This window comes from Drosophila innubila (genome assembly GCF_004354385.1).
Source record: "Drosophila innubila isolate TH190305 chromosome 3L unlocalized genomic scaffold, UK_Dinn_1.0 0_D_3L, whole genome shotgun sequence".
Classification (NCBI taxonomy): Eukaryota; Metazoa; Arthropoda; class Insecta; order Diptera; family Drosophilidae; genus Drosophila; species Drosophila innubila.
The window spans coordinates 21,212,551-21,240,285 of NW_022995376.1; the positions used below are offsets into that span (position 1 = coordinate 21,212,551).

The 27,735-nt window shown below is 32.5% G+C and overlaps 2 protein-coding genes across 3 annotated transcripts; one reads left to right on the forward strand and one right to left on the reverse strand.

Annotated features, from left to right (window-relative positions):
* Positions 1-32: 32 nt before the first annotated feature.
* Positions 33-6,239, forward strand: LOC117786518 (catalase). The gene is made up of 2 exons (XM_034624829.1): positions 33-199; positions 4,540-6,239. The coding sequence occupies exons 1-2, from the start codon at positions 143-145 to the stop codon at positions 6,001-6,003; spliced, it is 1,521 nt and encodes a 506-aa protein (XP_034480720.1). The 5' UTR covers positions 33-142; the 3' UTR covers positions 6,004-6,239.
* Positions 6,240-7,965: 1,726 nt separating this feature from the next.
* LOC117786451 (protein I'm not dead yet) lies at positions 7,966-26,956 on the reverse strand. 2 transcript variants are annotated; one of them, XM_034624717.1, is made up of 10 exons: positions 26,712-26,956; positions 12,153-12,178; positions 11,957-12,083; positions 11,773-11,889; positions 11,565-11,713; positions 11,392-11,506; positions 10,733-10,809; positions 10,215-10,673; positions 9,332-9,707; positions 7,966-9,267 (listed from the first exon to the last, which is right to left on the reverse strand). In XM_034624717.1, exons 1-10 carry the CDS (start codon positions 26,733-26,735, stop codon positions 8,764-8,766), a joined length of 1,974 nt encoding a protein of 657 aa, XP_034480608.1. In that variant the 5' UTR covers positions 26,736-26,956; the 3' UTR covers positions 7,966-8,763. The 2 variants fall into 2 exon arrangements, with proteins under 2 accessions (XP_034480608.1, XP_034480609.1); XM_034624718.1 differs by lacking the exon at positions 26,712-26,956 and adding an exon at positions 21,678-21,844.
* Positions 26,957-27,735: the final 779 nt, after the last annotated feature.

Sequence of the window (27,735 nt, forward strand, 5' to 3'; positions counted from 1 at the left end):
CTATAAAAGCAATGAGTACTGCGCTGTACGTGTTTTAGTTAACAAATTTAGCCGCATAAGCGACAGCGCTTTTCAACATTCAAGTGCTTTTGCATTCGTTATAAATTCTGGTTATCAAACAGCAACAAATAAGGCAATAAACATGGCTGCACGCGATGCCGCATCGAATCAACTGCTCGACTATAAGAATACCTTAAAGGTGAGTTGTTGATATAAAACGGGACCAAATAATTCATACACATAAATTTAACAATAAAGAAGGCGCAAAAAGAAAAATTTAAAAATAAATGTAATTTATGCAAATGTGAAAACAATAATAAATCCGGAATATTCCAAAAAGCCGCTTGCAAAACTGCAGAAGCAGCGCAGTTGACGCTGCGCCAGATAAAAAAGATGAAGAAGAACGAACGGGGCAGAGAGGCAAAGTTCAATTACTTTTCATACATTGTTGCTGTTGATTTGTATTGAGTAAGGCGCAGTGTTGCTGTCTCTGTTACTCTGGTTTCTTTTCAGATTGACTCGCATTTAATCTTTCACTTTCCGCTCTAATGCTTGGTTTAAATCCAAACTTAATCTTATCGTTTCTGTTGATAACGCTTATCTGATTGGTATATAAATCAATTAGCTAGATTTGCAAAAGGTTGAATTATGTAAATATATATATATTTAATTATGTATATCCTCTTGGCACCTGCCTGCAAAATAATATAGTATTTATTTGTGTTAATTTTCGCTTTCATTTTGTGTTTATTTAGAGAGAAATTTTCCTAAACTCTTATTAATATTTTGTTAGTGTAATATCCATTAAAAATATAATAATTTGTACACAGGAAATTCACTAATATTTTATTTCGCAAAAAATATATTCTTAAATATTTAATTATAATTCTTTCTGATATTTGGAACAATGTAATAAAGTGAAGTACTTACATCCATTGGATTAAATATAAAACAAATATAGTTAGTCTATTTTATTTGCAAAAAATACCATTTCTTGTTACTTTTTATTTGACTTTTATGGTTCTTAGAAAAACTTAAAAAAAATTTAACAAGATCTCCATTGCCTTAAACTATTAAAAAAAAAATTAAGTTATTTTATTGGCAATACAAAAACTTGACTAAATGTAATAGTTTAGTTTTTTCCAAGCTCTTTTATCTTTATATCCAGTTTAATTTAGCATATCGCACTTTATTGTCATTTAATCAATTGATAAGCGAAATTAACTAGTGCATTTTGTGAAGCGAAACTTGCCACCATTTGTGGCAGCTAGTTTAATCAACATTTTTAATATACATTTTAATTGAGAGCCCGTTTTTTGTTCCACGTAAGACTGCTGTGAAAGTGCTTTTAATAATTAATATATATTACATTTGTATACATATAGAAAAAAATCAATTTAATTGACTTCAGCAAAACCTTGAAGCTTAATAACCTTGAATAAATGCACTTAGAAAATTAATAACAAAATATTTCTAGTTGATTTCACACGCAAAACTTTTAAAAAATTACTCAATTCATAATTATTATTGTTTAGTTCGCTGCAAACAAATAACAATAATAAACAAAGACGTGCCAAAGTCTGCTTGCGGGAAAAAAAGCTATTACATTATTTATTTTTCTATATATTTTTTTTTTTTTTGCTATTGAAGTCTAGATGTCAATGCACTTTGATGTTGCATAAACTGGTTGCAAGCAATGGTTGCAATAAGTGCCGTTGAACTCGCCACGCATGCGCCCAAAACAAGTTCAATAAGAGTTGGCAAAAAGAGGGAAGCGAGGGGAGCTTGTTAAGTTATTGTGTCTGCGTGGCACGATCAATTTGGATTCACATTTGGTTATGCAATGCTGTTGGCACTCGCCTGCTAACTAAAGTGTGTATGTGTATATAGTATGTGAGAATATGTTTCCAAATCGCAATGGAAGTGACCCAGAAAAAGGTGTTCGTGTTGTTCCGTTGCATGACCTTCTATAGAAACTAGAAACTAAATCGAGCACACAAAATTGCATTTTGTCAGGCATTAATGTGGTCTTGCCTTTGTTTTTAGCCCCGATACGGATTCGATAGTCTAGCCCCAGTTCCATGTGCATCGGAATGCCCAAAATAAGAAATATTTACATAGTATAATTAGTCCAAAATATCCACAAGCTATTTTGAATTAATTGCTCAAGCTATCGGATTGAAAAGCAAGCATTAACATTACTAAAATCATCAATCATGGATCTCCGGTTTGGGTAACACATTAAATGAGGGAATTCCCCTTATTGTATGAATCAGATCTTTGTATTTAAGAAATTTGTAAGGGACCCATTTAAAATGCTTGTATTAAAAAAGTAATAAAATGTAAATCTTCACTAAATCAATATAATAGATCCTATATTTTAAAGTATTTTTACTCTTCCAAATATTTTAATATTTTTATGTATTCCTTTATGTAAGATCCATTCTTCTCATATTTATATTTCTTTGTAAAACAAAAATTCTCAACAATATTTCTAAAAGCTATTAAAAACAAATGTAGCATGTGCAAATATTTTTTTACATATTTGGAATTAATTTAACAGGATTCAGCTAAGTTCAATTAATAGCGCAGTAACTTTACCATGCAATTGAAAATCAAATTGTATCGTATTTTATATATTTTATTTATATAGTTGTGATTCATTAAATATCTAAAAAAACGTTCGTTCACTTATTCAATTAGTTTAAAGTAACTATATTTTAACTTTGCTTTGGTTGGCATTTCGTTCTAGTAATTTAAAAACTATAAAAGTAAAAATGAATATTTGAAATTCTAAACTGTTATAGTTTTCATTTGGTCTTCATTGCATATTTCATTAACTGTTTCATTACAATGTTATGAACAATCACATTCACTTTCAACTAACCGCCTTTTAGTACTCCGATCTATCAGATACATGCTTTCTATATTTATCGTTTACAAACAACCTGTAAGCTTCATTAACTTGCTACCTCAACAAAACAACTTGCAATTAAAATTTCACTTTGTAGCTTCATGTTTTGCATGCAGAGTCTATCGATCCATAGAGGTCTTATCAGAATGCTCTTTATACTAGGGTGTATATATGTATATATTCTCTGTTTGATTCATATTATCTATCCAATTGTGAAGTGGCACCACATAGAATGTTGGTGTTTCAAAGTGCAAACATTTCTGATTGCAAATCGGAATGGAAAATAATGAATAAACAACAGATATATAGTAGAAATATATACATTCTAGCAAAATACAACTTGCACGTTGCAATAAAAGTCAACTTTGGGAGCAACTGAATTTATTTAGTTTTTCGCTTCATTAATATGCCAGAGTCATCATTCAGCTGTATATATATAGATATAATTGTAATTAAGTATATAGGCAGTGCTTTGTGTGATAAATGCCTGCGTTTTTTTGCATTGTTAGTCAGTTGTGTATCTTTTTGATTGTTGACAATTTATTTTCGCATTCAGAATTACTGATAAGCTGCTCTGGGGAGCGGCAACGACTGCACCCAGGTTCAAAATCATAAAATCTACATTACTTATGATGAAATTAGAAGATTAATTTGTAGTTTTTACTCTTAAGATATATATACACATCTCTCCATGCAATGTCCATCCTCAATGGGGTGTGATAAGCTCTGAAAAGCCAACCAATCTTTATGTTTATATTATTTCACTTGCACTAAAAACAGTTTCGCTGATTAGATTAGATTATTTCAGCTAATACTTTGTACTCGATTATATAACAGAACAAACTGCAGCTACAGATTTTGAGCTTTATAATGCGTAAATGAATGCCAGCAAACCTTAAAATGTATGACTCGATTCTTCCAGAAATAACTCAAGTTTTTTTATGGCATTCCATTTTGTTTGACATTGTTAAAAGTCAAAAAGGTATTTCAGGAAATTAAAATACGATAATAATTTTGTACTTGCATAAACATTCTTATAGCTTAAATCGTAAATAAGACTTGTTTTTGATGTTTATTTAAAAAGATGCAAACAAGGGATATTAGATAAATGTATTTTGATAACCTAAGATAAAACGTTAATTAAAACATCGTGTGAACCAAAAATTAAAAAAGTTTTACACTTGAGCTTTAAATAAACATTTATATTTAGTATTTTGATGGTTTTAGTTTATGTTTAAAATCGAGTATTTTACTCTAAGTAATATTATAAAAATGGAAATATATTTAATTACTGCATCGCAATTTGTACTTTAAAAAATTAGAACAGTTACACACCCACGGAGTATACAAGCTTTATAACATTATTTGATTTATTAAGGCTACACAAACTATTAACATAGAGTAACTCAAAATTTACTAACTGCAGAGCTAGCTCTGTTTTTTTTTTATTTGTTTATTCAAATATAATATATATAAAAAATAAATGAAAATATGTTGCTTAAGCTGAAACATAAATTAAACCATCTCCGTTTCAAATTTGTCTATATCTAATAAGATGAGAGTCACTGTATATAATGCACTTTAAATCTAACTATTAAATAATTTTTTTCTTCATTTATTTTCAGGAGTCTCCGGGCGCTATTACAACTGGCAGTGGTGCCCCAATTGGCATTAAGGATGCCATTCAAACGGTGGGACCTCGTGGTCCAGCACTTCTGCAGGATGTCAATTTCTTGGATGAGATGGCCCACTTCGATCGGGAGCGTATTCCAGAGCGTGTGGTGCACGCCAAGGGAGCTGGTGCCTTTGGTTACTTTGAGGTGACTCACGATATAAGCCAATATTGTGCCGCTAAGATCTTTGAGAAGGTTAAGAAGCGCACTCCATTGGCCGTACGCTTCTCCACCGTGGGTGGTGAGAGTGGTTCCGCTGATACGGCACGGGATCCACGTGGATTTGCTGTCAAGTTCTATACGGATGATGGCGTTTGGGATTTGGTGGGCAACAACACTCCCATTTTCTTTATTCGCGATCCCATACTGTTCCCGAGCTTCATCCACACCCAGAAGCGTAATCCACAAACGCATTTGAAGGATGCTGACATGTTCTGGGATTTCCTGACTCTGCGTCCCGAATCAACGCATCAGGTGTCGTTCTTGTTCAGCGATCGTGGCACTCCCGATGGCTATACCCACATGAATGGATATGGTTCGCACACCTTTAAGCTGGTTAATGCCAAGGGTGAACCTGTCTATGCCAAGTTCCACTTTAAGACGGATCAGGGCATTAAGAATTTGGATGTGAAGACCGCTGCGGATCTGGCTTCATCTGATCCAGATTATAGCATTCGTGATTTGTACAATCGCATCAAGAACTGCAAATTCCCCAGCTGGTCGGTGTACATTCAGGTCATGACCTTCGAGCAGGCCAAGAAGTTCAAGTATAATCCATTCGATGTGACCAAGGTTTGGTCCCACAAGGAGTATCCATTGATACCTGTTGGCAAAATGGTGCTCGATCGCAATCCCAAGAATTACTTTGCCGAGGTCGAACAGATTGCCTTCAGTCCGGCCCATTTGGTGCCCGGCATTGAGCCATCGCCGGACAAGATGTTGCAGGGTCGTCTATTCTCCTACTCGGACACGCATCGTCATCGTTTGGGACCCAACTATCTGCAGATTCCAGTCAATTGCCCTTACCGTGTTAAGGTCAGCAATTTCCAACGCGATGGCTTCATGAATGTCACCGACAATCAGGATGGTGCTCCCAACTATTTCCCCAACTCGTTCAATGGTCCCCAGGAGTGTCCACGTGCCCGTGCTCTCTCCACCTGTTGCCCCGTGACTGGTGATGTCTATCGCTATAGCAGCGGCGATACGGAGGATAATTATGGCCAAGTTACCGATTTCTGGGTGCATGTGCTCGACAACTGCGCCAAGAAGCGTCTCGTCCAGAATATTGCTGATAATTTGAGCAATGCCAGTCAATTCTTGCAGGAGCGTGCCGTGAAGAACTTTACCCAGGTTCACGCCGATTTTGGACGCATGCTTACGGAGGCACTAAATCTGATCAAATCGTCCAAATTCTAAATAATTTACACCCAGTGGGTTTCGCTTAATACAATTTTGAGAGTACACCTTATTATTGCACATTATTTCCATCTCCCACTGAACCTTTTTCTTCGGTTGCGGGCAATGTTTTTATGGTTCTATAATGCTCTTTCCCCATGCGTGTGCCTTATTTTAAAATGCTAAATTGTAGCTGTAATATAAAACACATATATGTTATCGATTTGTAATAAATCTTTCTTTTGATATAAAAAGAATAAATCTGTTTAAATTATGTCGTTTCAAATACCAAAAACGGTGCGGCACCAGAAAAATAAAAGCCGATAGTTTGAGACGTCTATTCCATAAAATTCCAATAATCATTTTAATATACATTTCCAAAATGTATCTCTTTATGTATTTTCCTTAATTTTGATGCTAAAATGAAATTTTGTTCAGAATTTTTTTTTGAATTTTTGTCAATTTCCAAAATTGTCAATAATTTTCAAAAATTCATTAAAATCAACACCTTTAATTTATATAATTTCGAAATTTAACATTTTCTTTAAAAATCTTTAAAATCAAATAATTGCTAAATTCAGTTCACATTTAAATTGTGCGCCGCTCACATTTCTGAATATCTTCGTATTTGTTGAAGCAAAATTTGGATCCCGTGGTCTTTCTCGTTGCCCTCTTGCATCTTGCAATTATGTTATGGAAGCATTATCATTATATCAAGATTAAACACATCATCAGATTCATCCCCGTCAGACTCTTGCGACTTATCATCATCGAAACTTAACTTGCGCCCACGTTTGGCAATCTTCTCTTGGTTGTCCTTTTTTATTTCCATTACTTTGTCTATCAAATATGGATGACGTCGCTGCAAAGTTGAATGTTTTAATTAATTAATTTCATCTTAACTGGAAAGTGTACATGCACTTGGAAGTGGGGGGGTACTACTTTCTCTGATGTGCTGGTGGAAATTGCCTGTGCCGTTTCCCAGATTGCCGCGAAACCGGTGCTGTGATGGACAATAAACGCATTCCACGAGCCCTTTGGGTTTTTGATTTTAAATATACCTCCATTCACATTTTATGGAATCGGCTTTGTTTCGTCGGGCCATCTCAAGAAAAGTCAAATTTTTCTCAAGTGTTAAAAAGTTTTCCGAAATCGTTTCTGTTCTGTTCAAAAAGCATCGTTAGTTCTCCCGGCGTGGCGTCCTTTTAAATTGGGGCTGCCACCCTAAAGAATTTCCCGATCTGGCTGCTTCTTTTAATTTAATAAAATATAAAAATCAGCTGCAACTTTGAAAATTTGACTAAATTGAAATTTTTCTTATTTTTGAAGCTAGAATTTTGAAAATTTTTGCAGAATTTTTGTTGGAATTTTCTCGATTTTATGTAATTTTTTTTTTATAATTTAATTTTTAACTTCTCTTACCTTAGGTTGACGAGTTTCAAACCTTCATTAAAATTTATATACTTTTTTCTTGAATTTCAAAATGTTAATTAATTTCAAAGTTATTGCATTTTAAAATTTCCATAAACTAAAATTAAAATTCTCCTTATCGATGCCTATCGATATATCGATATACAAGAACAATTGGTATTTATTTACTACTATCGCAGTATTATTTACTATCGATCCGGCAGCTTTCAATGTTGCCAACTGGCCGAAAAAAACTCAGCTTTGCAATTTGAGCGAAAAATGGGTTTGAACTTTTCCCGGGAGTCAAGGCTGCCACACCGTTTTTGGGTTCAAGGCTGCCACCCAGTTTTTGACCATTAAACGATAAACGTTTGATACAAAGCAAATTCAAAATCAAAATTAAATATTAAAATAAATAAAAACTTAAATTTGATTTTTTTTATCAAGTATACGGAATTAATAATGGATACACAAATATATTATAATTCTCAATACGTAAATCAAAAACTGAAATTTTGTTTAAAAATAAGATTTTACCCACAAATTTAAATAAAGAACTCTAGCTAATGTTTATATACTTTGAGCTTTTTGTTTTATTTGATGTTTACAACTATATAAAACATTAATTGTTTGCAAATTTACACATTATCATTTAAACTTAAAACTAATGCTATTTGTGTGCTCATTTCGGTATGCATTCAAATATTGAGTAATTTTTTCATTTGATTTTTACTAGTTTCCGTTAGCATTTAACAAAATGGAAAATAAAAAATATAAAGAATTCAAAAACAAACACATTCTGTCAGTCTAGTAGATGTAAGAAAAAAGTATAGAAAATACATTTCAATGCCTGTGTTAATAACATTCACTATATAACTTTTGATAATTATGCTAAATGCAACAGTTAAGTAAGATTAAAAGTATGTATTTAAGCAGAGTTTTAAAAATGGTTTATATGTACGTATGTATGTAAATTTAAAGGCTGTTAGTAAATGCATTAGGATGCTAAACGGACGCCCCCTTTCCTCCTAATTAGTGTTAACTTTGACATAATCTATACACAAGTTGCTATTCAAATGTAATCCGTTTACAGTATTCACTCGTTTAGTGTCACAGAAATGCAGTCATTGTTCGTGGGGTTAAAGTATCATTCACTGTTGAACTTTCTAAATTCGTTAAAAATAATAACTGTTGTTGTTGTTTTTGATGGATCAACTTTATAATTAACTATCGCCCCGTGTAGTAGACCTAAAAAAACATTTTTCAGCAAAGGCACTTTTTAGTTCATGTTTTTCTTTGTACAATTTCCCTCACGCCGCGTTTTCATGGGTATTGTGTGTTCACTTTTAGACTAGACAACTAACTAATTCATTACACTGTTTGATTCAAGGCCAAATTGGTCAATATGCGAGTCCCATTGACGGCTAACTCGGCCAACGGCTGTGTGTTATTGGCAACCAGATTGCCCAACACATTCGAGCTGCTGGTTGTCAAATCTGTTAAGAATTCGGTGTTGTTGGTCAACAGACGCGTTGCATTTGCGGCCATCTCAAGCATATGCGTCTTATTGAACGCAATTTCCGTCAATAGACGTGTCTTATTTGCTGCTTCTTCGGCGGCAATTTGCGCCCATTCGGGGAACGTATCAAGATTGGGATAAATGACCATTGCCCAGGTTTGACAGAATATGAATAGCACAATTATGGTAATAATCGTTGGACCAATGCCGGCTATAGCCATATCCTTGCTGCGAATGTGAGCATATCCAGCGACAAGGGCGTTTGGCGGCGTGCTCACCGGCAGATGGAAGGCCATGCTGCAGGCCAAACCAGCTGGGAATACCAAATACAATGGATGTATTTTCAATGCCAAGGCCTGAAAAAGAAATTAAGTATAATTAGCAAATCAAAAGAATAACTCTTTAGTCACATTCACTTACCATTTCACTGAGCACAGGAATTAGAATATTGGCCACAGCCACATTTGAGCTAAAGGCAGTCAGGAATACTGCCACCAGAATGACAACCAGAAGCAACGCTGAATTGGGAAGCACTGAAAGACCACTCATCGAGCTGCCAATCAAGGTGGCCATGCCACTCTTTTTGCTGCCCGCAGCCAAAGCAAAGCCACCGCCCAGCAGGAAGATCAGTCCCCATGGCACACGGGACTGAATGAATTTCCAGGTGATTAGGGAAGGTGTCGCTGCCTTTGGCACGGGTCCTTTACGTGTGCAATAACGCAGGAATGCATAATTGGCGGGCAGCATGAAGCACATGATCACCACGAATATCGTTGGCATGGAGTTCTTAATAACACTGAAAGTAAAACAATAAATGTTATTCTAGACATGTTTGTAAGAATTAATATAAAAAAATAAGAATAAGATTAAAATAAATCTAATATAATAATAAAAAAAAAAATAAACTCCAGAAAATATTATTAAATGTAAGAATATTTCTATAAGAAATACAAGAACAAATACAAAATAACCTAAGACTAAAATTTCGAAAGAAAGAAAATAAGAAAAAATTAATTTAATTAGTATAATCATAAAATTAGCTTTGATTTCTCTTTTGAATATTCTTTTAAAATAGTAATTAGTATACGAGTGATTTAATTCAAATATTCTTGATTTTGAATTTTTTTCCCCTTATTTTATTTTGCAAATTAAATTTTTTGTACTTTTGATTCCCTTAATTTATTTTTTTCTAATTTACAGGGGTCCTAGTTTCCTGTTCCAAGTTTTTTTTCCACTGTTATGGAATTCTTTTACTACTATTTGTTAACTCATCATAAATATTTACAATAGATTCAGAACTTACACGGCTGGCAAAATTTCCGCCCAACCCGTAAAGATTCCAGGTTTGCGTGTAAAGTACATGATCACCATGACGATAAACAAGATCATCACTTGAATCTCGTGCATGCTCATGGGTCCTAGCTCCTTGTAGCGTTGATCAATAACCTTCTTGGCCACATGGGCATTATCTTTGCCAACTTGCACCTCTTGGGCTTCCTTGCTCTTTGGTCGCCACAGACCCATGAAATGCCATTGCAGGAACACATATGTGAGCAGTGTATAAACCAACATCGAGGGCACCGAATAGAACATGAATGTTGGGAAGTCCATTTTCTCTGTGGCATTGGGGAAAGCCGTATCGTAGAGACCCTTAAATGTTAGATTTGTGGCAGTGCCAATGATGGTGCCACAACCGCCCAAAGATGAGGCATAGGCAATGCCTAAATAATAGCACTGTGTGACCTTTGTGGGGTAGGGAAGTCTGTGAAAACGATGAGAGTGAGTCAAAAGGGTAGTTGCGTTTTTTTCAAAAAAACTTACTCATCCTCATTCTTCTTCTTGTTCTTGCCGCCAACCATTTGATATTCCGGCTCATGATAGATCTTGCAGACGCCTTGCTAAAGGTTTGAGAAGGATAATATTTTATAATATAATACTGAATAAGTAAGAAAAAATGTTATCATCGACACCCCAAAGATGTCTTCCCAAAAATAAAAGCATTTTTATTAAATTTAGTTTAGATATCTTTACAAATCAAAAAAGTTCTTAATAATCAAATTTTAATTATTGACCGCTCGTTTATAACTATCAGATTGTTAGCAAATGTATCCAGAATGTGTTATATATAACTAAAGTGTAAGTATATACTATACACCAATTGTAAGATTCTGTGTACCTCTTAAGAAATTGTATAAATCTATATTAAAGACGTGATTTTGGAGATTTTTTTTTTATAAATATGATTGAGATATATTTCAAAAAGTATTGATTCTATATTGATCGTTTTCCTATGACATCTAATTAAAACTATCAACTTAGCAATACAAAAATGGACATAGCCTTAGAGGGACTAGTTTGCCCAGAAACAGACAGACAGCTCTACCCTCAGCTTAATGAAGATTATTGATATTTTAAGAGGTCTACGACGCCTTTTTCGATGCAAGGTAATCATAATGTGAATATTTATTAAGTAAACTCACCGATTGCAGCTCCTCGAGCACAGCTTGGATAATGGGACACATCATGGCTGTGCAGGCAGCATTCGAAATCCACATAGAGATCAACATGGTCACCATAATCAGGCCAAAATGTAATCTAAAAGTTAAATGTGCATTATTAGTAAGAATTCAGTTTATGGGTATTCACTGCTTACCTTCTGGGACTGCAGCCCACCATTTGGATTACTCTCAAGGCAAGACGTTTGTGTAGACCACTGTATTCTACGGCCAGAGCAACCATAATGCCGCCCATGAACATCACCAGCGTATCCTTAAAGTACGTCATGCAAGTCTCCTCAGAGCCCTAGAAAGCAGAAATTATATTTTAGAATATTGTATGATTTTAAAGGATATTTTACTTACCATTATCCCCATTGTGGGAAAGGCAACAATGGGTATCATGGAGGTCACATAAAGAGGCAAAGCTTCGGTGACCCAAAATACGGCCATAATTAGCAGAATGTACATGCACCGGTATTCCTAAAGATAATAAAAACATTGTCTCTTAGAAAAATACAGTCTCAAAATCTTGCTAAATTTTATTTACCGTCCCACTGTTGAATAAGATAATGGGCAGACAGAGAATGGGCATTAAAAAGACAACCAATCCCTTCCAATGATTGGAAAAGAATGAACCGCAATCGGCGCGCGGTTCGACGGGTTCGCCTGCTTCACTATAAAATGAAAATTTTGTTAATTAATTATATGTTGTTAAATAAAAAAATATTTAAGTTTATACTTACAGTTCCATTTTAAAGTCAGGATAAAGCTGTAATTAAAAAAAAATAAAAAGAGAAAACCAAATTAAGAAATTGATTAAAAAATGCATGTCTTAAAACGAGCCTCCCAGCGAATTTTTCCACTTGTTGCCATGTTCTCAATTTCAACTCAAATTGCTCCATTAACATCGTTTATAGTTCGTTAAAAACCCATTCATCAATATTGAGACCCAGAGAAAATGGGACCAAAACCAATTGAAAATCAAGCGAATTGACACCTAAATTATTTTATACACGTCAACACAAAATAATAAAATCAAAACAGAATATATAAATGCGACTCTTAAATACCATGTAATAAAAATATTTATTTAAAAAAGTATTGGCCCTCTATTAAATATATAATTTTATCCAATTATCATAAAGTATTCTGCCTAGCTTATGAAACCTGTCTAAGATGAGAGCTATAGTTTAATAAGAATTGTACAGAAGTATTAAAGTTTTCGAATGTCAACTAACGCTACAAAAATGTAAGAAATTTTTAAGGAATTTTAAAAAAAGAAAAATAATTATGGAAAATATAAAATGAATGCAGAATATTTTAACTGTACGTAAATCAAAATATACACACTACAATAGTTATTTATATACGTGGGTATATATTATAATAGACTATAACTTCTTTCTTAATTTACAGGGTATACAAGCAACAAGTTGTCGTCGCATGATATAATTCCTTTCGCAAAAATTGTGCAGGCGAAATGGAAATGGAATTTGGGTGTGCGTGTGTATGTGTGTGTGCTAGAAAATTGTCAACGTCAATTTCAGCTTTGGTTCTTTCAGTTTCGTACAGTTCTATATGTGGGTATATAAATATTTCATAAGCGCATATTCATGACGACGTCGCGACGTTGGCCTCCATTCCACGTACGTCATCGCCCCGCTGACTGTTAGGTAATAAATGTGCGAATTCTCCAAGCAGAAACCCAACACAAATGCAAGTACAAATACATTAATATATACAAATTCATTATATAGTATATATGTATCCCTTAGTTTGTTTCCATGGGAGGCACGTCCAGTTTTTGCCTATCACAGACAATCAATCAATGGGGTTGAGAATTAAGTTCAGTTCAGTTCAGTCATAAATAAGCAAACCAGTTGACTTTATGTAAGCACACACGTGTGTGTTATTGGCCTTTAGAATAAATGTATCGACAAGATACAAATGCATATATTTTACTTAGTCGCTGTGTGGCTCACATACAATACAACACCCACTAATTATAGACAACCCAACGGCGCCAATGTCAATGTCAATACTATAAAAGCTAAGATATATACATCTGTACATGTCTCAATATGAGGTGGAAAAGGGAGAGTGATAAAAGGCGTTGAAATAAAAACAATAGCGTGCCACATGCAACGCGTAGGACGTTGACTGTAATGGGATAGCAATGTTTAGATGAGGTTTAAAAAGCTTTCAAAGTGCCAACAGATTGTTGAGGTTGGATTTAAGTAGTGACTGATGAATCATCCAGAAAATGAGGGAGAGAGAGTAAGTATTTCCTCACTTGACTCCAATTAAAATCAAGGACATACCAGTAAGATTTAAACAGCGCGGTTTGCTTTTAACTCTCAACCTTTTGTAAAATATATTTATATTAAAAAATGCCAATAATCCTTTCAATGCCAAATCGAATTGCAATAAACATTAGCTAACACATAAAAATCACTTTAAAAAACATTAATAAGTAACACTCAAATAGTTACAAAGAAAAATGTACTCTCACAACTTTAAATACTTTTTTAATTAGATAAAAACAGCTTTAAAGTACATATAAATAAACTTTAGGAACTACTTAATTAACAGTGAACGAACACGACTGCTACACAAAGTCAAATTGGTGAGAAAAAATGCAATTGTGATAGCTTTATGTTTGAAAGTTTTATTAATAATTTTCTGAGATCTCAATCAATTTAAAACTCCCATTCAAAGTCCACTTAAAATATCGCATCTATTGCAAATAATTCTGCTTAAATCAGACAACAATCTTTAATTTTTTTTACCTTTTGTAATTTACTTTAATCAACTCTTTATAGACTTAATAATGCTCAGTTTAGCACAATTTTCGAACAATTGTTTATTGTTTTAATGTCGGCACTTTTATGATCTGTTTTCCAATCTTTTTTTTAACACATATTTTTATATGATTACTGTTTACATTGTAATTGTATTCGTGTTGTTGTTGTTTGCTTACAGAACCGTAGCTCGATCTATAGACGACAAAATTTACATTTAATTTTCACACTACAAACGCCATGCAATTTGGAACGAAACACGAGAGTTGATACAAAACTCGTATGTTTAGTCTAGTACTTGAATATAATACCCTGTAGAAATTGGAGACGATTCTTTTTCTGTTTAAGGTGCATCTAAGCTTGTCGGCTTTCTATTCTGAAAATTTCATTGAGAATACTTCAAAATTTATGTCTCTATGTATAGGGCAACTCCCCGTCGAGCAACCTCGGGTGTAAGCTCTCTTACTTGTTTTTTATAGAGAATTCTAGTAATACTAGACAGAGGGACGTGTCATTATTACATGCACTTTATGAGCAATAAAATATATTATTGACTTAAGCTCTACCAAATATACTATAGAAAGTCATATCTGTTATTGTGAGGCGCGTGCAAATTGTTGAAACTATGGCCTGTGTCAAAAGTCATTTGTTATAATTGAAAATATTTCCACAAGTTATTAAAAAAATTATGAAAGCACAATAATGAATGCCAGCACGTGCTAAAGTTGAAGAGGATCACATCCGATTTTTGGTGTAACCGCATTTTGTAACTCTCTAAAATGTAATATTATGTCATAGATGTGTTCATTCTAATGTTGTTGAATGTGTGCTTGATTGATTACAATGTTGACAGGAAGCAGAGAGAAGAGAACAAGACTGTCAGCCTACAAATTGATAAAGTCGTGCATATAGAATGTGGACTTTATTAAGTATATTTTAGATGTTATTTACTATCAATTGATTGTGCCTATCTACGTCAAATTGTACCCTGGGTATCAATCAAAATTCAATATGTACAAAAAAAAAAAATTTCTATGATTGTCGGTAGATACTTATCTGCTTGTTCACAATGAATTGAGGGTAAATATTTACAATCAGGCTAAGAGCATAAAGCTTATGATTTCAGGAGCTCACTAAAGTTAAACAACAATTAATAACTCAATAAATAAATGAATTTCATCTTTAAATATTTCCTAAAAACGATTATAAAGGTAAAATGTTTGATTACATTTAAAATTTTCAGAAAGTTTTAATAATATTTTTTAGACTAAGGGTAAAGTGAGGATTTTAACAAAATATGTTTTAATTAAATAAAATAACAATTAAACGGAAAATGATTATTATGTACTCAAATATATAACAAAGGAGGGAAATGACTAATTGGAATTTCTAGGAACCTTAACCATTAAATTTAAATAACTATTTTCAAGATAAGATTACATTGAAACAGTCTGTTAGAAATAATACACAATACAAGGCTTATAAACTACTTTTTGACCATTTTCTCTGTAAAATCTATAGACAGTTCTGGGAAATATAATATAATATTACTTAAGATTTCCCTCGGCCCCTCAAACAACCATATATTGTTTTACAATATCTGTCTGTATATAAGTATTGAAGCTTGATTTGATTTTAATTCTCATACTTTTGTTGTTGTTTTCTAGTCGTATCTGAAAATCTATGAAGTTGTTGCTAGACACGTCAATCAGATCTAGAATCTAATAATACACTGCACACCCAAACTATTCACTTTTTAGAAAAATTAATTTAATTACAGTGAATTCTAAACTATTGATTGAAGTGACTAAAACAATTACAAAGGAAATACAAAGCATTGTTATATTTCTGAAGTATTTTATAATTTTACAATAATTTTAGCTAATGAAATTGCAGATGTAGTTGAGATATACGGAGAATTGTCGCTAAGTTTTCAAAAGTGAAGTGTTTACAAGTTAATTGATTTAATGGGGCCGCGAGTCACATTCTGTTACAGTGTTTTGGGAGCAAGGTTTGTCAAAGAGAATTGTTGGGGCTTGTCAGTTTGTCATGAACAAAAATAACCCTCAGTTAATCACGTTTTCAATTTAAAAAAAAATATACATATATATTTAAATATATATATCTACAATGGAACAAGATTAATGCGGGAATTAATGTGTTTTTTCAGTATATGTACTTGTTTTATATTTCGGCGCGTTTTCATGTTAAGTTAACGGGAGTAAACTGGTTTAAGCTAATTCGACTGGTCAAAAGCTGAATTGTAATTATTTATCAGATTTGACTCGGCCATAAATAACATTACTCCACAGAAGTGGGACAAAAGAATTCCCAATAAGACACTAAAGACGTTCTCTTGCAATAAGCTTGAAATTATGATATTGACATCGGAAACAAAGAAGATTGTGTCTTAAACAGGTCTTAAAATTGAATAAAATCGTATTATTTTTTGCAGGTTTTTTATGTCTTTTACGGTTGCATAGAAAGAGGATAGAAGAAGGCTAAAATACCTGTCATGTATGTAGATTCCAGAATCTCCTCTCTATGTTTATAGCCACTTTTTGTTAAAATTATAAAGCTTCTTCCGGATTTCTGGTAAGTTGATTTGATGCTAGACTTTACTTAACATTCGAACTTCTGACTGTATATGTTGGGTATAAATACAAATAGATTATTGTTCTCTTCATTCAGACTTGAGTAGTGTCTGAAACAGGCAACATTTATTTCTAGATTCTTTTTCTTTTTCGAAATATAAATTTTTTTATCTCTATACATATTTTTTACATATATCCCGATTTAAGCCGGTTTCTAATTATTATCATTTGATGCGAATTTTTTTGTAATTAATTTCACTTCAAAAATTATTTGACAGATATATGAATAATTATTTGGTCATCACGTGTAATTGCTTATCTCAGAACCCAAATTTTAAAATAAACAATTCCAAAAATGCATTTACGTAAAACTTAATTATTGCAAATTTATGAGCTGATTAATCTTTATATAGTATATAAGATAATAAACCCGAAGGTAATTGCAAAATAGCCGGTCTATAACTTGAGTGTCATAAATAATTATGAAGAAAGTCTTAAGCAATAACACGTAAAATAATAAAGGTTAGAATAAAGATTTCTAAATAATGATAATTTTAATTTTTTTTTTAAATTACTTACAATTATTTGTTAAATTTTAAGTTTTAATTTGATATTTCTCAACTGTTATAATAATAATATACTTTCATGTACTTTTACAGGGTGTTTGTAGAAACATCTATTTCGCTTTTGAACTTTTGATAAGGATTTTCATTTAGAAATCCACTTATGTGTTGCTTATATACTTGACTCTAAAAAAAGCTAAACATGCTTCGGACTTTGGACCTCTTAATACACATATAATCTGCTTTTTCGTGCCAACAAAAACCGATTAATAAACTCAAAGTACACCAAATTCAGCAATAACTAATGCTTAAATTAATTTATATTGTGCGAAAGAGTAAAAAATGCAATTGACTGTACCTGTGACAACAGGTAAACTCATGTGCTCATTAGCGTACCGACAGTTCTCAGTTGGAACTGAAAAGTCACCTTTATGGCATCGACAATCGACAAACCGCATAAATTTTATATGGAAATTTCAATTGTGGTCATTCACACGGTGAGCGCACTTGACAACAGCTTTTAATAGAGCTGAAATCGGAACTAAAATCAAAGTTGCAAGTGAAACCTATAACATAAACACATTGTAAGCACTTTAATACGCTTGTTTTTTAAAATGCGTTTTAGCCTAATAAATTGTTATTTATTATACATTTGTCTTTTTTATTAGACCTTTAGAATGTTTCATGCAAATTAAGATGTTTTTCTGCGCATGTGGAAACATGTGATGATTAATTGCGGAGTAAATATTTGCAGTTCGAGTTATCGGCAATGCACATTCTATTTCTTGAACAGTCTAATAAATCTTTTTTGAGATAAAAAATACAGTGAAATAATGTCACCTATAATATACCCTTTGGTGTCAAAATATATCTACAGAAGTTGAAGCTTAATCAGTCCTAAAACTAGGAATTATTCTTTTATCAACAAAAATAATAAGGAGATACTAAATATTATATTATAGTTAAACTGAGGTTATTGCACCGTATGCATTATAAATTATTAAATTAATATGTATATATTATCCATAATTTTCCATATTTCCTGGTCATTGAAATTTGGTCGAATAAACACCGATAACCTCCGATAAACATTGATTAATTTGCATTATAAATTATTTTAGCATATCAAACTTTACCTTCAATACACGTTTTCCTGGCAAGTGACTAGAATACAAAATTTAAATTAACCCTGTGACACATACATACTCGGATACTGAAGCTTCCATAAATGGAATTCTGATTGTAATAGAACAAAAAAACTAAAATAATTGTGCCAATTAACATGTCATGTGAATGATCTTGAAATTTACATATTCAATTTTAATTTCTGAGTTAAACTATAGAAATATTTGCATAATAATGGTGGTTTCAATTGCTTATTAAACTGGAGTATACAAAATTTGAGAATGACACATTAATTTTATAAGAAATTGTTTTCAAATAATTTTTTAAGCATTAAAAATTGATTGATAATTAATTTAACATATTGCATTAAAACCACTAAAGTAACCCAAAAAATAATTCTTTTTATCTATAAATATTAATTAGCTAGTCTGTAATCTTTATAATTGTGTCATATCACGATTGAACCTGCAATTAGCCACATAATCTATCTAGATATTCGGGTATTCGTCAATGTACGTTCAATGACCATACACAACAATCGACGCATATCGTAATCGTAGTATATCCAACTTTATATGAGATACGTCAATGAATGAGGTGTGTATTTGATTAGCGGTCTCATTAGGTGTGAATCAATTGACAAACAAAATCACGTTATCTGTCCGCACAGAGAAAGAGGTGTTAATTCAATTTGTGTAAAAATATTTAAGTTAAACAAGCATTTGATTTATATCTCGTTTATTTAATGAGAGTGGAAAGGTTTACAAAGGTTAATCAATACTTTGAAAGCTGCTTTATATATTTATAGTAGATTAAACTCGGTATTTTATATGGAATGTGTAAAGTACGTTCTTGTTACCTGCTTATACAGAGTTGTATTTAAACAACTGTGTTTAATCAACAATTAACGATTACAAATTCTGTGTAACTTCTAGGCATAAAAAAGTTAAAAATGCGGAAATTACATATTTGTATATATATAAAACTAAACAAAATGGAAAGAGTTTAATATATGTGGTTAAGAAGTTCTCGTTTGTACGGCAGAAATTTTATTTTACAATGGATCGCAAATCTTCACATGCAAAGTTGGTCGATAAATGTTCTAAAAATGTACACAAGAAATTCAAATAGAAATATGTTTTTAAGAATGCGTAGATACTTTTCTCTTTTTCATTGAAAAACATAAACTAAATTTTAAAAATTAGTTGTTAATTTTTTATATAAAATTAAAACTTCTATCTGAATTTTTTATCGCCAGCCTTAACAGACTTGGCCTTGAGAATGCAGTTGACAACGCTCTTAGAACAGTGTTCTTAGCAGCTGATCAACTCGCTTCTTAGCATTGATAACACGAATTCTAGATTTTGTTGTGTGTCAATAAAAAGTAATGTTGAACGGACGGACTTACATAAGAGTTGGCGCACAGCTGGATTCCGTTTTGGGTATTAATAGAAAATACATACGCAGGTTAAAAACAGTTCAAACAACACCAACAATCTTAACAACCCTGCTCAATACCCTTTGAACAGTAACTGAAGCCAGAAAGTTCAATGACACCCTGGAAGCTCGAAACACAACCTAAAATTACCTGTATTATTGCTAATTGCTGTTTTGGATGCAATGCAAATATATTGTGAACTGCAAAACAACAAATATAAAAGCAAAATGTTGCTTTAAGTGTTTGTTTTTTGTTTTGTTTAAAGTTTAAACAATAAATCACCTGATCGTGTGCAGCTTTTTATGGAACAAGCCTAGACATACTTTTATGTTTGACTCACAGATAGTTGACATAGTTAGTTATTGATACTTTTACTGATAAGCTTCCACTGCTCAATGATTAGACAATGTTTCGGAGTGTGGACAGTTCATGAACGCGTTATACAATAGCATGATTAGTGTGATCTTCAAATACTTATATCAAAAAAATATTATGATCGATATATCCACATTTAGAAATAAAAATATAATAAATACATGGTTTATAATGATTGTACCATTTTAGCAAGGCTACGATTTTAGAATGCGTTTTAAAACTACAATTTAATCATTTTGAGAGTAGTTCTGATTTAGATATCAAATTATAGATACTCTGGGATTCTTTTCAGAACTTTCAATCAATCTTGAGCTTTTATTATTCCTCTACAAATCTCCAATGAATAATATCAGAATTTATAAAACAGATCAAAGGCTAAATTCTTTAAAGAATCATATTAAAGAAGAGTCTGTATGATACTATAAATTTATTGTGATTTTTATTGTGAGTTTCTATGCAATTTTGGAGATTTAAAATATTCTAAGTAAATGTATGATCGTGTACACGTGTTTAAAGGGATTTTGACCAAAATACACAGCTGTTAAATTCCACACACACCATGCAAATATTTTGTTAACAGGTAAACAAATTGTGATTAAACTTAATGGTATAAACATTTACACACCTACACTCATACACACACACACACACACACACACACACACACACACACACACACACACACACACACACACACACACACAGAGAAAATGGTCTCGGTCAAGTCAACAAAAGTACTAGGCAGCTGCTTTGCTTCTGGTTCCGTTTGAGTAGAATCGGTGGATGGAATCGAATAATATAGGAAACACGCAAGAAAAAAAGACACACACACAGGCAAAGTCAAAATTATAGGGAGTGCGAGAGCGTGTGTGTGTGTTGGGGAAATGCAAGACATAAAACAAAAATAAAGAACAGAAAAACAAACTGGACAGTTTTACCATACAAAAGACTAAGAAAGCACGGTATGAAGGGGTTCTTAAAAGCTATACATATGTGTCTATATACGATTTCTGTTACTATTCTGGATAAATAAATGAGGGATCTTTCCATGGGTTTCTTCCGTTCACACACTCACTATGAAAATGCAAACGTCAGTAGTATTTCTTCAATTTGTGGCGGCACTTTTACAATATTCTAACCAAAAATTTAAAATATACACACAGCGCGGTATTTTTATCGCCGTTACAATACATACAACATACGATTCATGTACACATACATATGTATGTATATATACATATATTTTTTTTTATAATTACTGTATTTATATATATACAACTCGTATATACATATATATAAATTCATTAAATTTCACATGTGCGTTGTTCTATTATCTCGTTCTATACTTATGTATTTTGTATTTGTTATTTACTTTTTTGGAACTTGCAGCGTGTCTGGGCAGCGGTCACAATATTGTTGGATTCCAAGATACGACAACGAAGAACGGTAGACGGAGGACCAGACGATGACCAGAACACGCCCGTTTCGCATACGTTACAATGCGCGACTGAAACTCACTCGAGAAATCGCTCGATGGGACTGACGCTCGAGCCAATTCGAGTCTGTGTGAGTCTCTGAGACTGTTGTGGCCGGCATAACAACAAAACACAAACATAACACGACACTTTACTCGTGTGTGTGAGCACACAGTGGTTGAAAATGTGAGGTGTGAACAACAAATCTCAACATTTTAGCTATATAGATAAAAACCATTTTTAAAATATGAAACAAAGCTCACATTAAAATGTACCATACCAACTATTCGTAAATATTTTTTTATATTGTTTAAATTAAATTTATTACTAATAATTATTATATTTATTCAAAGCCTTTAAACATGTATTTTAATTTTATCAAATAAGTCACGCATAGAAATCTGTGAAAAAATTGATTAAAAAGATTTTTTTTGGCTTGCAGTTCAACAAATAGTTACCACTGTGCGACGCAACAAGTTGAGCCTATTGGGAAATGCAATGTAAAAAAGACTGCCATGTGCGCGAGAGACTGAACGAGAGATTCGATTGCTAATTAGAGATGACAGCGTGAGCATGCTAATTGAGTTAATTATTGTTGAAGTTCCTTTATATTTCATATTTTTGTTATGCCATTTAATGGGGTTTTTTATTCAGCGGATTAAAACTTTTGTAAATATATTAAACCGAATTTGTACGCAAGAAAAGAATAATTACAGTCCAATTATATTAATATAATTAATTTTATTAACTTAAAAACTTCTTGAAATATCGAAATAGTTTCTAAATAAATATCGAATAATTATTTGGCTAACCATCTTTGCCACTTGTTGCACGCCCATCACTACTTAACAAAGAAACTTAACAGCAACAGGCAAACTAAACAGTGGCAACGCCTGAAGCGGCAGCAGTCACAACTCCACGGGACGAATGATGGTGTGAAGGGGACGTAGATAAAACGTGAGAGCATGCACATACACATTGTATGAAATTGTAGAAGGAGATGCAGAAGGAGAAAGGTTGCCAAGAGAGCAATATCTGTCAGATCAAGCACAATAAATGGAACACTTTACCAGAAAATACCAGTAACAACGATTAGACGACAGAAATGGAAAACAACATCAACAACAACTACAACATCGGAAAAAAATGTTGACAAACTGCATTTACTAGACTACTAGCCGGTGGACACTTGTATTGCAGGAAATGTTGTCGTATCTCGTATCTGCACTCAGTAACAAATTGTATAGCCTCTACCATTTACCACACCCCACCTAACCCGTTACCAATCCAACAGGGAATGAGGTGATTGAGTTGGGGAAGGGGGAAGAAGAGACAGGGATTCATATGCATAAAGATTATGCATGGTCTCTGTATAACAATAACAATGTCTTATCAGTAATCGAAAATACGCGTTGTCCACAGGCAGTAACTGCAACTGTAAACATGTGTAACGACTTCTACAATCGATGGCTGTACCACGGCAGTACCGAGGGAGAGACCCAGTTACAGTGAAAGTGCAACAGGTTGTTGCCTCAACAAGCTTGCAATCAAAACTGATCATATATCATCAACCGTTATAAATGCATTTCTTGGGAAGAAGAGTTTCAACTTATAAGTAGTTTCAAGGGAAGAATCACTTCCAAAATATTATAATACCGAAAGATTGAATAACTGCCTCACCAAAATCCCTAAAGCTCAACTAACTTAATTTATGTCTAATGAATTCTAATTGTTATTACTGATTCCATAAAAAAAAACTTACTAGCATGTGACTTAACTAAAGCATATAAAACCTTTGTAGCTTAAAACCTGTCATATGATTTAATAGCAAGAAATTAAGTCGTTTATAGCGGTATAGAAAAAAAAGTGTAAGTAGAATAATTTTATTTAGATAAATCTAAAATTAAATTTCACAGTTGCATAACAAAATTCAACTAAAAAAAAATTAATTAAGTATTAGGTTATGCAATAGATAAATAAATATTGTATTGAAGAAAAACATTACGACTAGAGTATTAAAATAGTTTGAGTGGACCAGCTATTCTGTACCTTCTGTTGATTCACTCTACACAAACGTACAGTTTGTTTAATTCAATGTCACTTAGAATATTGTAGAAATATATCAATAAAGATCGGGCATTCAAGCAATTAAAAACAAGGACAATTTGTACACAAATATCAAATATTTATCTCAAACAATCGATAAAAGAAAGCTTTTGAATATGAATTCTATAAATAGTAAACTATATGTTTAGAGATCTACAAGTATTATTGCTGTTCATAACATATACAATTTCCCAAGTAAATTATTAATTTGATCTAAAGCAAGCCGCAAGACGAGAGCAACTTTTTATTTAATTCGCTTCAATACACAATTAAATGTAGTATACATATATAAATTATAACTAATTGAATATATCTAGTCACACTTTATTATATCGTACTATACTATACTGAAGTGTCACTGTATGTAAAAAAAAAAAAAAATATTTACATATATGTACCAAACAGCTACAACATGTTCGATGTCACTCGGATTGGTTGCAACTTTGAATTGATTTTTTCAAAATATGTCCAAAAAGATATTAATAACAGAAAGGTCAACCCAAAATAGGAAAAGCTATAATAAAAGGAAATTACATTGATATTGAAGCTTTACAAGAGATCATATAATTTCCAGACCTTGAAAACAACATCGGGATCGCAGTACAGTCTTGTTAATGTTAACCAGCTAACTGGTCCTTCGGCAAGTTTCTATATTGGTAACAAGCACTAATCACAGCCTCGACTGTCTATGACTATTTATGGGCAAAAGTCTGTAAACAACTTGGCTTTAATGGAAGCTCTTTGAGTTGCGTGAAACCAGTTAAAGAGACTCGAGATGAACCCAACTTATGACAAGTATTTTATTGGTCATCAATTTGTTAAGATAAAATGGCAAACATAATAATACCAAATTAATTAAGTTTGACCCAGTTTGAATGTCTTAATAAATACGACGAAATCTAAATCAAATTTGGCAATAAATATCAAACAGGAAAACAGTTCTTAAAAATATTGTCGTATTAGATAATAGATACAAAGATCAGACAAACAAAATAGCGTATTATTGTATTATGTATGAAAGATAAATCTATACACATCAGCTATATTTGTATTTCGGACTTTCGTCAATTGTTTTGGATTTTATACAACAAGTGCGTCATTGCGTCAGACACGTGAGATCGCGAGGTTGAGGTTAGCTGGCAGATCATATGGAAAACTTTTAACAAAGAATGTTTCTTATAGAACACAGTATACAAATGTACTCAGAGAGTGCTTGAAATATTTATAAATAGCACAAGTTTTACTCTGAGCTATAATGCTGGTGTGTTGGACTTTAACTATATAGTACACTCCATCAGGTGTTTCTATGCATATTAGAATGGAATATGTACCCCAAGAAGATGTTTTAGAGTCTAGGATCATTTTTTTATCTTTACTAAGTTTAGATATAGAATTTTAAATTAAATATTTTTTTTTATAAATTTAAAGTTTTTGAATTTGTAAATTTAAAGCAATAGATTTTATAAAATTACATATTCTTGTTATTATGGAAATATCTGAATAATTACTATCTCCCAATATTCGTTGACTAATTATCGGAAAGTTCAAGCGTAGGATAGTTAATTTTATTAATCATTTTATCAGTTGCATGCTTAAATTAATTTATATCAATTAGCAGCAAATTAAACCATACAACCTTGAGGGACAGCACACTATATTTATTACTGTTATTTTAGGGACTGTCATTAACTTTTGTTAGACAACGCCCTGCTAGACTGATAAAATGAATGGGTGGCAATAATTTTAGTTCGTGCTAGTCTCTGATTAGGGGCTAACAAAAATTACAGAAAATGAGCTAGAATCTGCCGAGATTATAACAAAAATATTTACACTTCAGCTACTTCACAAGTATTCAGTTATCCTATCCCCATATATGAGTCGGAACTCCAAATTATCAGGCGTGTTTAACAGACAAATTATATTACTCTTTCGCAAAAAATTTCAAAATGATTTAATCCCTTTTATCAATTATCATTAAAGACCTTGCTTGGCATGTTAATTAGTTTGCTTATGGGGAAAATGTATTTTCGCAGAGCTTATCATGCGGTATTACGACTGTTTTCTTTGGTCAGGTGGTTTGCGGTTAGACACAGATAATAAACGACGCTCAGATTTTGTCCGATAACGAAAAAGAATTGGACTTCGAGATAGAAACGGAAGGAGCAACGTCATCAACTGAATTTTTCGTAACCATTTTAACAATTAGATAATATAATTATAAGATATTTGCAGTCATGGGATTCTCCAGTTCCACATTAAATAGCTGATAGCAACACTCAACTGATGAAATCATTTGTTGTGCTAAGGAAACTTGAAAGCGTGTGCTTCAGTATGAAATTTTAGATAATAAAGTTCGCAGTGTTCTCCATATTGTAAATAAAGCGTAAAATTCAGATACTGTATAGGGGTTTTTAGTTCTAAAAGCTGCAACTTGAGAGAATTTGAGGGAAGTACTAGAGAATTCGATGTGACTAATTGAGTTTAATATACTGAGTTATTGACGTAATCCTAAGGAAATTAAAATAAAGTAGAAAACATTGACCGATGTACAGAGAATTGAATTCAGTAATATTAAAAGCTCTCAAGTTTCTAATCAATGTATTTTCTATGTATTTCTTTTGCCAAAGTAACTCATTCTACTGACCAACTTGTAGCAGTTTTACCTATAAAATCAGTTGGTCTTAAGGGGCTTGTCATTGCCTAATGACCCAACACGAAACACACCCACGTACTACACATAAACTTTGTTTTCAAGGTCGCCAGGGTAAGTTAAATTAGTTCTCACTTATCGTCTTAAATGTATAAGTGTTATATTAGCCACTTACCATTTTGGTAGTTTCCTTAGCCATGGCTATTTATATTTGATTTCTTATTCCCTTTCTATGAATATTTTGAGAATTGTTCGCACAAAAAAATTATTTCATAATTTTTTTTTCACTTTCTATTTGCGGCACTACGTAGACGTCCACCGACCAATTCTACGGGGTCTTGACAACTGTTTTATATTGTGTTCTGCGACGCTCGATGACAATTTTGCGAATGCGCCATACATCGCATTTTCTTTCACATTCTCCATCTTATATTATACTTAGAGTCGTCAAAAGGCAAAAGCAAATCTTCGATAAGCGTGTTTGCCGAGAGTGTTAAAAAGTTTCCAGTTAAATGTGTGCGCAAGAGCGAAACAGAGACAGTAACAGTGTGTGAGTAATTTTAGGCAGTGCATGTGTGTGTACGTGTGTGGGTGCGGGTGTGGGCTGACATCGCTGCCACTGACCTTCTTTCTTTTACTACAACTCACATTGACCTTAAATTATCCCTTGCCCTTTCGTTCACTTTGTATTGTTGACCTGACGTTACCATTTCGTTGAATGATGAAAACTCATTCATAAAACGCCAAATATTTAACGTAAGTTAGTGACGTCAGTGCAAGACATTTGGCAGTCATGCGAACAGTTATTTAAGTTTATGAAAGGTGTAAAACAGTTGAGCACACACCGCAGCAATTGGGCAAATTCCATTGACTACAAAGTTGAGCAATAATATTAACTAGATATTGATAGCTAAATTAATTCTATAAAATATAACATACATATTTTATAAAAAGTAATAATTTATCAAGCTTTTAAGGCATAAATATTGTTAAATTAATCACAAGTAGTTTAATTTAGTCTATTTCAACAAATGATCATTAAAAATTTCTAATTGCATCATTTATATTTAAAAATATAAAAAAAGATGTTTTAAATTAGTTTTCAGTTATTTTAAATGCGTTTCAAATATATTTACAATGCTGCCAACTTTCTTGAGGTACTAGCAGTGCTGCCAACTTGTCTTATTAGTCATGTTGCA